The sequence below is a fragment of the Fukomys damarensis genome, unplaced genomic scaffold (assembly GCF_012274545.1).
Source record: "Fukomys damarensis isolate Sample0158 unplaced genomic scaffold, DMR_v1.0_HiC HiC_scaffold_16, whole genome shotgun sequence".
NCBI classification, from domain to species: domain Eukaryota; kingdom Metazoa; phylum Chordata; class Mammalia; order Rodentia; family Bathyergidae; genus Fukomys; species Fukomys damarensis.
In genome coordinates, this window is record NW_022900928.1 from 128,257,475 (window position 1) to 128,268,292 (window position 10,818).

A 10,818-nucleotide genomic window follows, 5' to 3' on the forward strand; every position below is an offset into this window, starting at 1 on the left:
AAAAATAAAAAAAAAAAAAAAAAAAAAAAAAGATACAGGTTACCCAGAAAGAGTAGTGTTAAAAAACGTCAAGGTCAAGCATAATCTACACTACTAGTGAAGAAATAAAGGAGATTAATGAGTACATGCTGTATGATGCTGCACTGTATGGGCAGCATCTGCTGTATGTTTACTACATGCAGAAACTATATAAATGTCTCTTTTACACTATACAAAGAGGTACAAGATGCACCATGCACATGATGAAACTGCAGCTTTGTGAGTATGAGGGTACTTGTCCAAGTCAGATAATTACTAATGGCTCAGAAATTTGTACTAATCTATCCTCATTAATTATACCCCCCGCCACGCACACACCTTGAGAGAGGGGAGTACTGAGTGTAGAACCCAGGGATATTCTACCATGGAGTTACATGAAAGGGTTTCTCTGGGTTGCCCAGACAAGACTTAAATGTGCCATCCTCCTACCCTGGCCTCCCTCAGGGCTGTACTAATTCCTTAAACATACTCTTCAGCAGTAATTTTTAATTCAAATACAGTTAGTTGTTTCTCCACACTACACAGAAACTCTGTTGACAAATACTGGTATTAGATGCTAACTTGACTCGGTTTGTTAGCCTGAACAACTAAACAACTAAACAACAAAAGTGGCGCTTCCAGATATGTGGAAAGTTTTAATAAATGTAATTGCTTTTTAAAAAAAGACACACTGGGGCTGGAGATGTAACTCAGTGGTAGTGTTTGTCTCACATACACAAGGTCCCAGGTTTGATCCTTAACACTAGGAAAAGAAAGTAAGGGAGGGAGTATGTCTGAGAGGGAGGGAAAAGAAGAGAAGACAAGGCAAGACAAGACTAGCACATATTCTAATATTAAACCACATCCTGATTCAAGGGAAGCATAAGCCCATGATGATTTTTTTTAACTTGTTGAAGAAATAAATTGATAAAATACATTTTAAACTATCACTGACAACTGAAGTATTAACTTTGTTTTGGTAATGGTAATAGATACCAAAGGGAGGGAGGGGGAAAAATCGTAATTCTTACTGTTCTAAAGTATCAAAAAGAATTAAAATAAGCCCAGAAAAATGAAATGCTATTATGGAAATAGTTTAAGTGCAAACTGAAAACTTACTTTTTAGGGCTTAACAAAATGCTAAGTCAAAATTCACATTTATGAAGCAACAGAATCATGTCTTTTTTTTTTTTATTAATAATTTAAATTCTTTCAGTCAGTGGGCAACTGTTATTTGCGCTAATCAATATGCAAAAAGCTTAAATGAAAAGGAGCCCACTCTTCCTAAAAGCCCCTTGAATGCAATTAGTACAGATTTGAGCTGGATGCGAAGTTAAAACAGCCAGTAACAGAATCCAATCATCAAAGTACCAAATCTATAAGGAAAAACAAAACAGAACAAAAAATTCACTTGGTAATAACTAGCCTATTTTCTCTTCCCTATTTTTCATCATATTCAGAGTATGTAAACAAATAGCTTATTTCTAAATGAATCTATGGGATACTGAAATGTATTTCAAGATTTAATGTCAACCTACCTGCTGCTCCCTGGGGGGCCTCATCTGTCCGGGCAGCTGAGGAATTCACCGTCTCCTGGTTGCTTTCAGGGTCTGCCATTTTCTCCTGTCGACGAGCCTCAGCTGCTCCTCTTTTGCCCAGGCCAGAGCCTCGCCGACTGCAACAACAAAAAAAAATGTCATCATAGGCAGCATTACCAGTGAACCAGGAGCGATGTATAGACAACACAAAGCTCAGATTCATAGAGCACAAAGCCAGTTTCTTCTTTTTTAAATAAAAATTGTTGCAGAAAATCACTACGTGTAACAACCAAGACTTTGTATATTTAAAATTCGTCCAAGTTATACTGCAATCACAATACATGCTTTTGTTGTCATCCTTATAGTCAGAATTATTTCTAAACACTTACAACTAAATGGAAAAGTAACTCCTACTGAAGGGATTCATTTAATGCAGAGCCCCACTTGCAGGCTAAAAAGTGGGCTGATATACACAGGCGTGCAGAGTGACACTGACAATGTGAAAGGAAGACAGGAAAAAATTCCATTCTCTATGTGCCAGATCACTTAAATCACCTAAAAGTATCGTAACCTAAAAGTAACTGTACTGATGGACAACAACTGCATTCTGTAAAATATATAAGAACTAAATATCTGTAAAGAAATAAAGATGATGTTTAGAAAGACTTGTTTAGGAAAAAGGTATAGAATGTGACATGGAAAATACACTGATCACTCACTTTTCTTGACGCAGATTACATTTTAGTGATGATGAAAAAAAGAATACTGAGCAGAAACAAACAAAAAAAATGCATCTCCCCAACTATTACAGCTTTAAACAGCAGGTCCACAAATTACCTTAGGAAATCCAAAAATGTACTATACTACTAAAGTAATTTAAACTTAAGAAGACAAAAACAAAAAAAATCTGTGACAGTACATTCTGCCTAGTGAAGATCAAGAAAACAGACATAAGGCTCTGGATTACCTCAGGATACTATGAGTGTTTATTTTCTTAGTTAGTGAAAAATCTTCCCATACCCAGTTGCTTTACTTTCTCCCTCATAAGCAAACAACCTAAGCCTAATTTATAAACCTGTAAATGAGGATTCAAGCTCTTTCAACACCTAATTTGAACCAACACAGTGGACTGAATACTTTGGATACCCTTCAAGGGCAGCAAGCCCTGTGTACTTAGTGTAAAGACAAAGACAACACCTCAGTAGGCTACAGGGCACTACATGTAAGTGAAAGGTCAAAAAACTGAGAAGAGGTTTGTCATGAAGAGTGTTTCAGGCAGGCAGGCTGGATGGCTTTGCAGAGTGTGCCCAGGAATACTGCAAGTGATCTCACTTACAGGATTTGAGTGGTCATATGTAGGAGGAAAGCCACTTCCAGAGGAAGAGCACCACGACTCTAACAATAAATGACCAGACTTCACACACTATAGTTCAAAATTGTTTCTTTTAACCACAAGAAATTCAGTTCATAACTTAAGACTATAAACCTTTAAACTACTGTACCCTGTGCTTCCCGTGGGATAAATAGCAGTGACTGATATTCTAAATAGGTATCAATCACCCAGAGGGGAGGCAAGGTCTTAACCCAGGAAAATCCCTGACCCCAAACCCTTTACTGAAAATCCTTGTATGCTTGCTATGTGATTTGCTCCCCCATTTGATCCCCATTTAATCAATATTACCTGGGTGACTGTACTTGTAATCTTATTGGTTGGTCATGGTTTTGCCCCACCACCTCATGCCCACCTTTTAATTTTCCATTGGGTCTTACAGTTTTGTCCCACTTTGTACCCGCCTCACCTCATGACTTTGCTGTGTAAAACATCTTTGAAAAGTGAGGTGAGCAGGCAACCAACTTTCTGGTCCTTCTCTCTCCCTTAGACAGAAGCTTTCTTTCCCTCAATAAATTTTTTGTACTCTTAAAAAAAAAAGAATATACGCAAAGCCTGCATTTTTTTCTTCATGGGTAGGCATTGGAATACAAAATGAAAATCAAGCACATTTCTTCCCTAACCTATTAAACTTAGTAACTGGTGCCAACACATTTAGAAACTAATTAAGTAATATCATAGCCATTAAAATAGGCATCCCTTTTGATTCATTAATGACACCATTGGGAAATTCAGCTACCTTTAAAAAACAACTCGACTCTGCTTTTAAAATGCTCATTAGAAATGTAGTTGGCAGACTAAAATTTCTAAAACCACCAAATGTCTGCTTGTTGACAGTAACTCTGAGGAAAAAAGTCAGAAAATAACGCAATTAAAACTTATTATAAACACATCAGTAAATATTGGGGAAGAATTTTTAAAAATAGCACTAGAATTTGTTAGAATAAATGTGTTTACTCAGTATGCTGAAAAAAAATGATTATACTTTACTAACTTTGAAAAACAGAAAGATTTTTAACAGAAGTAAAAAATAATTCATTACCTGGTGCTAGCACAGGAGCCCGTGGTCTTTTGGCGTGTGCTCCGCCTCAAACTGGGGAGCTCAGCAGGTGGGGACTCACTGCGCTTCTTAGTAGATTTTCTTAAGCCTATACACAAGAAACACAAAGTAAAATTTTATGAGGAGACTTATCATGAATTAAAATTTACAAAATTCTTTAGCTCATCATCTTGTTTAAAAGCCCACAGAATTGTCCCATGGCCTCCCTTCCCCAGTAGTATGCCAAGTTTACTTTTAGCAGGTTCAGGACCAGTCTTTTCACTTTGGCCCACATTTGAATCAAGTTATCTATACAAGGCAGGACAGTCCCACCTTTTCCAAATCATCTTCTTTCCAGTTCCTATTCTCTTCACCATTACCTTTTTCCACTAGGGCCCAAAGATTTTTTTATTATATTTTAAATCTCCCAAGAATTCACTAAATTATACTGTTCCTACATCTTCCCACTTCAGGTTGTTAGTTTGCTGTTATTGAAAACAAAAAATAATTTCTTTATACAACCTCTATACATAACCTAAAGATTACTAGAATGTTGAATTTAATGGATTATTAGACAATAAGGGAGAAAAGGCAAGCCAGTACACTTGTTATTCTGGAAGTTACCTAATGTCTTTGTTTATAGGGCTAGTAAACTAAAAAAGTACAGGAATTAAGTAAAATTCTCATTATTTTATGAACAATGGAGAAGCCATGACAACCTCCACCCATCCTCCTCCTTCCCCAGCCCACAAACAATGCAATAATACATGATGATGTACTGAGCCTTAGGCTCGCTCCAGCTAAACAAAGACCTCTAATAGTGAAAGGTCTCCAAAGTCAACAATTTCCATGAGAACTATGTCATCATCTTGGATAGATGTTAGCTTTTTCAAAGAATAATTATACACTCAGTCCAGGTCACTTACATTTTTCCATGAAGTTTAAATTTTTGGCTATTTCACTGTTTTTAAAGTGAAAGGGTAAGACATTCTTTAGTCTTTTGACTCTGTTAAAAGCACCAGAAAAAGATGTCAGAAACATGAGGCAAAAATAATTCTACACAGCTTGATCTTTTAGACTTTTAATTTAAAACTAAAGTTCATCTAACTTGGGATGATCTGTGTAATCGTGTTTAAGAAAAGCTACTGAGTGAAAAGCACGTTATTCATGGATGCTTAAACACGAAACAGATGCTACAAAAACAAAAAAAAAATATGTTCAGGCAGGCGCTATCATATGAAAATTGAAACCATAATTTCTTGGGCTTTCCCTCCAAAAAACGCTTTTGTCAAAGATTACCTAAACATCTGAAACTGGCATAGATCAAAGAATGATGATATGTTAACTGGGGAAAGATCGGCTTAAGAGTGTCTTAAATTTCAATTTTACTTTTAGGTGATTTCTGCACAGCTTATCACCAGAATTGCCTGATGGGATCACACAGCTATGCCTGATATCCTATCCTAGTCTATCTCTGCCTCAGCTGACACCCTGGTCACCTGAGAGACACACAGAGCACATGGACAAATGGAGTCACCCTAATGTTTTCATCTAATTACCATCATTATTTTTTAATATTTAAATCTTCAGAAATTATTTTAAATACTATTTCAAAAATTATTAACTTGTCTTATTTCAATTGTGAGACTACGTTAAAATAGATTTTAAAAAATGCATGGTTCAGAGAAAAAAGTCTACAAGTGTACAATGTGTCAAAAAACCAAAACCAAACTTCTCTCACTTAGGATAATCACTTTTTAAACTCTTGTGTTATTGTCCATAACGTGACACTAGTAGTTCACGCAATACTAAAGTATCTTTTACATACTATGCCACAGTAAAGGTCAGTAGCAAAAATATTTACATGTGTTTAGCAAATATATTCAAATGAGTGTACCTGGGCTAGTGCTATAATGCTGATTTTAGGTGATGATACACTTAACCCAACTTTTCTATATGTTCATTATTTGTTCCCTGAGATTGACATTAGTATTTAACTTCCTTTTAAGCTTTATTCAAGTATAATTTATACTGATAATACGTATTCCTTTTATGTGTATAGCTCAACGGTCTGACAAATACATTCACCCATGTAACCAGTATCACAGTCAAGACACAGAAGATATCCATCACTCTATTAAGTTCCCTACTGAGATGAAAAAAGATATTACATACAAATGAAAACAAGAGAGAGCTACATTCAGGTAAAATAAACACTAGGGCTAAAAACTATAAGGAGACTAAAAAGGCCATTAGTGATAAAGGAGGCAATTCATCAAGAAGACAGCAATTTTAAGAATGTACTGGATCAGCCGGGTGTAGTGGCGCATGCCTGTAATCCCAGCACTCAGTAGGCTGAAGCAGGAGGATCACTGTGAGTTGAGACCAGCCTGGGCTACACAGCGAGTTCCAGGTCAGTCTCAAATACATAGTGAGACCCTGTCTCAAAAAAACAAAACAAAAAATAATATACTGGATCATCCATATAAATACTGAGAGGTGTAGAAGATTCTAACACCCCATCTTCAAAATTAGATAAATCATTCAGGCAGAAAATCAAGAAAATAATCAGGAGCTGGGGAAAAGCTCTGCCTAGCAGTGCTTAAAAACGATAAGCCCGAAGTTAGCAGAAAGAAGGAAATAACAAAGACGAAGACAAAAATACATAACAGTAAAACAAGAAAGCAATGACACTGAGTTGTTTTTTTGTTTGTTGATTTTTTTTTTTGAAACCTTAACAAAATGGACAAACTAAGAAAGACTCAAAATCAGAAAAATATTATACCACAACAAATTGAACTGACAAGAAAAAATGGATACACTGTTAGGAACATACAACCTACCAAGCCAAGTCACAAAGAAATTGGAAATCTGCAGATCAATAATGAGTAAGATGACTGAGTCAGTAGTTGAAAGTCTCCCATCAAAGCAAAGGCCAAGAACAGACAGATGGCTTGGTGGCTGAATCCTACCACTTAGGGAGGAACGAACAACAATCCAAAAAACCTTTTGCAAAAACCGAAGAGGGGATCCTTCCAAACTCATTTTACAAGGGCAACACTGCCCTTACGCTAAAGCCAAAGCCAGACAGAGAAACTCTAAAGCCAACCAACTTGGGGCTGGTGGTGGGGGTCACTGGTGAAGCAGGAGCCTCACATTAATGGTTTCTGGACTCAATCTCAATACTCCCCACCCCAAACAAGTTGAAGGTTTTTCCTTTAAGGTTAGAAATAAGACGAAGATGCCAACGGACGTAGTGCATATCTGTAATCCCAGCACTCAGAAGGCTGAGGAAAGAGGATTCACCACGAGTTTGAGGCCAGCCTGAACTACACTGCAAGACCTCATCTCAAAAAAACAAAACATCTGAAAAATTAAAAAAAAAAAATCAACCCAGTCACGATCCCCACTTTTTACCACTTCTGTTCAGCATGGTATAAAAAGCCTTAGCCAGACCAATGAGGAAAGGAGGACACCTCAAAAGGAAAGGATGAAGTGAAATAATCCATTTGCTGATGATAGGGTCTTTTATATATATAGAAAGTCCTTAAATCTGTAACACTTCTATTTACTCACAATGAATTAACTAAAAAAAGAAATCACATAATAGCATTTTTAAAGCAAATTCATAAAAAAAAAATTAAAAATTCTTGGGAGTAAATTTAACCAAGACATACATGCAAACCTCAAGAAACATAAAACTGTTGTAGGAAACCATGGGGGGAAAATGTCCATAACATTGGTCTAAATAGAGATTTCTTAGTTGCCCAAATAAAAGGGCAACAGGGTCAAAAATTAACAAATGGGATTGGATCAAACAAAAAAGGTTCTGCATAGCAAAGGAAAGAAGAAGAAAGCTAAGACATCCCATGGGCTGGAAGAAAAAAAATACTTACAAATCATACATTGCGATAAGAGCTAATATGAAAAAATACAATTCACAGAAAAGCTAACATTCAAGCTGAAGCAGTTTGGGTGGTCACTTTCTACAGTATAAAAGCTTAACCTTTTTTGGCCATTTAGCAACTGTCTATGATCAAATGCTATCCTCACCAGTTAGACTGAGTTTTTTTTTTTTTAACACTTGCAGATATGCATTATGATTATTCCTATGACTCAGACACAAAAATATTAAATGACTTGCTTACAGTTGCTATATCATTCCTAAACTTATTTTGAAGCAGAACAGACTACTACCTTCTCAATATATATCTAGCAAACTGTTAGAAGTTTGACTTACTGGTTCAATAAAAAATTAGACTCCCCCCTTTTTACCAAGATGGTGCCAAGATAGATGGGTGAAGAAGGAAGCTCCTGCCACTCCCAAAGCTGAAGCCAAAGCAAAAGCTTTGAAGGCCAAGAAAGCAGCACTGTAAGGCATCCACAGCCTCAAAAAGAAGATCTGCACGTCAATCATTTTCCACCTTTCCAACACACTGCAGCTCCAGCGGCAGCCCAAATACCCTGGAAAGAGCGCCCCCAGAAGAAACAGGCTTGACCACTGTGCCCTCATCATGTTCCCCCCACCAGAGTCAGCTGTGAAGAAGACAGAGGACAACACACTTGAGTTCACCATGGATGGCAAGGCCAACAAACACCAGATCAAACAAGCGGTGAAGAAGGCGAGTGTTCAACTGGCTCCTGGTTAGGAAGCTTTGGATGCTGCCAACAAAATCGGGATCATCTACACTGAGTCCAGCTGGCTTATCTAAATACACATTATTCTCACATTACAAAAAAAAAAAATTAGACCCTGTCTAAAGACAAAAATCTTTTAAAATGCTGGGGATGCAGCTGAGTGGTAGCTCAGTGACTATGTTGCACAAAGCCCTGGGTAAATGCACGTGTGGAAGTGTGTGTACACACGTACACACTGTCTTTTCTAGACTCTGTAATGCAGCAAAACTAATTTATCAATTACTTTTATGATGACACCTGAAAAGCAGCCAAAATATTGTTGGTCAGATTAATATATTCTCCTCCACAAAGTCTCTATGTAATCAAGTTAGGAAGAAATGCAGACCTGCTACTTTTCTCAAAGCTCTTGACCTTATTACGTCCATACAATATATGTACTTGTTGCTAGAATCTTAATTCCTCTGAACAAAGGTGAAACTGTCAGTACTGTCCTCTTAAAAATCCTAATTAACTTGTTGTGCAATACGAACATGTTAAAATAATGTATATTCCTAACCAAAAACTGATTTACTCAAAATGTATAGCTTTATCTTCTTAAAAAACAATGCTTCCTGGGCCAGTCATGTAGCTCAGTGGCACCAAACCTGTTTGGCACCTGCTTGGCAATCACAAGGTCCTGAGTTCAATCCCCAGTTGTGCGGGGGGGTGATTCCTTCTACAAAGGTGGTTTTTAAAATGTGAAAGATTTAAACTTAGGTACCAATTGTAGGGTTCAATTTTTTAGATATAACATTTTAAACCAACATGTTAAATGTTCACATAGCAAATAGGTATTTACTAAATCCTTACTTAAATAAAAATAGATGTGTTCTGCCTTTTTCTTTTCTACTTGAATTTTTTGTTTGTTTTTTATGTTTTTTGAGACAGGATCTCACTATGTAGTTGAGACTGACCTGGAACTCACAATGTAGCCCAGGCTGGTCTCAAACTCACAGTGATCCTCCTGCCTCAGCCTCCCTAGTGCTGGGATTACAGGTGTGCGCCACCACACCTGGCTCTTCTTGAAATTTTTAAAGAGTATTTTCAATTACAGTAAACTAAAATGATTCCAATTTTGTCACCTTGCAGGACAATTAAATACTAGTAACATTTCTGCGCATTTAAGCAAAGGAATCACCAAGATAGACCACTGGTATGGCATGGTTTCTACTCAATTTTGTTATTTAAAAATTAGCAACAGACAACTAGATGATACATATTTCACTATCATGTTTACTTCTATTGTTTTTTTTGCATGATCTATGTTAAATGTATAGTAATCCTTTACAAGATACAGATAGACCAATCAGACCTATTACACAGTCCTACAACAAAAATATAGCCCACTGAATGATAAAGCATTCTAGAAATGCAATAATGTAGCAAGTTTTCCAATTTCTTAAAGATCCTTTCTGTTGCTTAAGTAGAGGAAGCAAGCATTAGTATCAGTATATCTGATATAAAGATGTCTGAAAAATAGGTGGGGATGGAAGGGTGGGGGAGGCTGTCCTACACCTTATAGTGAATTATCACCCCATTTAAACACGTGACTGGCTTTACCTTCCAATTACATATTCATTTAAAAGTGACAACAAAATACAAGCAAGGAGACACCTATGTTTAATGTCCAGCAATCCTTTTTCTGAGCATCCTCCTTTATTTAATTTTCTAGGGACTCTAGTAAGCTACACCCACTTCTTTCTCCTTGTGGTACACATGAAACTTTTGTCATTCACTGTGCACTCATACTACTGATGCTTCTTCACTTACAATGCTATTACAACCTGATAATCTCCTAAGTTGAAAATATCTTACCTCAGTAATGCATTTAATGCATCTAACCAAGTAACATGCATAAAACACATTACCCTACAGGGGGAAAAAACCATCTAACACCTAACACATCTATTTATAATAAAGTGAATAATGCAATTTATTTAATAAACAGTGGAACAGGTACACTTGTACACCATCATAAAGTCAAAGCCCACTAACAGGGGCAACAGTGGCTTCTTCACAATGGCGAACCCCGTGTCCTCCAAGCTGTGCTTTTATCTGGCTTTTCCTCTTTTACTCAGCCCATGCTCACTCTGCAGAGCCAGATTCTCACTTTTACTTTTTCAAATGAACTTTGTCACCATTAAAAAAAAAAAAAA

General features: G+C 36.7%; 1 protein-coding gene and 1 pseudogene across 17 annotated transcripts in view; one reads left to right on the top strand and one right to left on the bottom strand.

Moving 5' to 3' along the window:
• The window catches only part of Trip12 (thyroid hormone receptor interactor 12), a 123,961-nt gene that overhangs the window by 61,589 nt on the left and 51,554 nt on the right, over positions 1-10,818 (bottom strand). For 16 of the 17 annotated variants that reach the window (XM_010608119.2, XM_033764673.1, XM_033764672.1 and 13 more), the window contains 2 exons: positions 3,989-4,094; positions 1,557-1,693 (listed from right to left, as the gene is read on the bottom strand). In XM_010608119.2, coding sequence (XP_010606421.1) covers positions 1,557-1,693; positions 3,989-4,094 — 243 coding nt within the window. Of the gene's footprint in view, positions 1-1,556; positions 1,694-3,988; positions 4,095-4,911; positions 4,963-10,818 lie in introns of those variants that run through there. The other variant, XM_010608131.3, reaches the window with a different exon arrangement.
• LOC117286381 lies at positions 5,025-8,697 on the top strand (annotated as a pseudogene).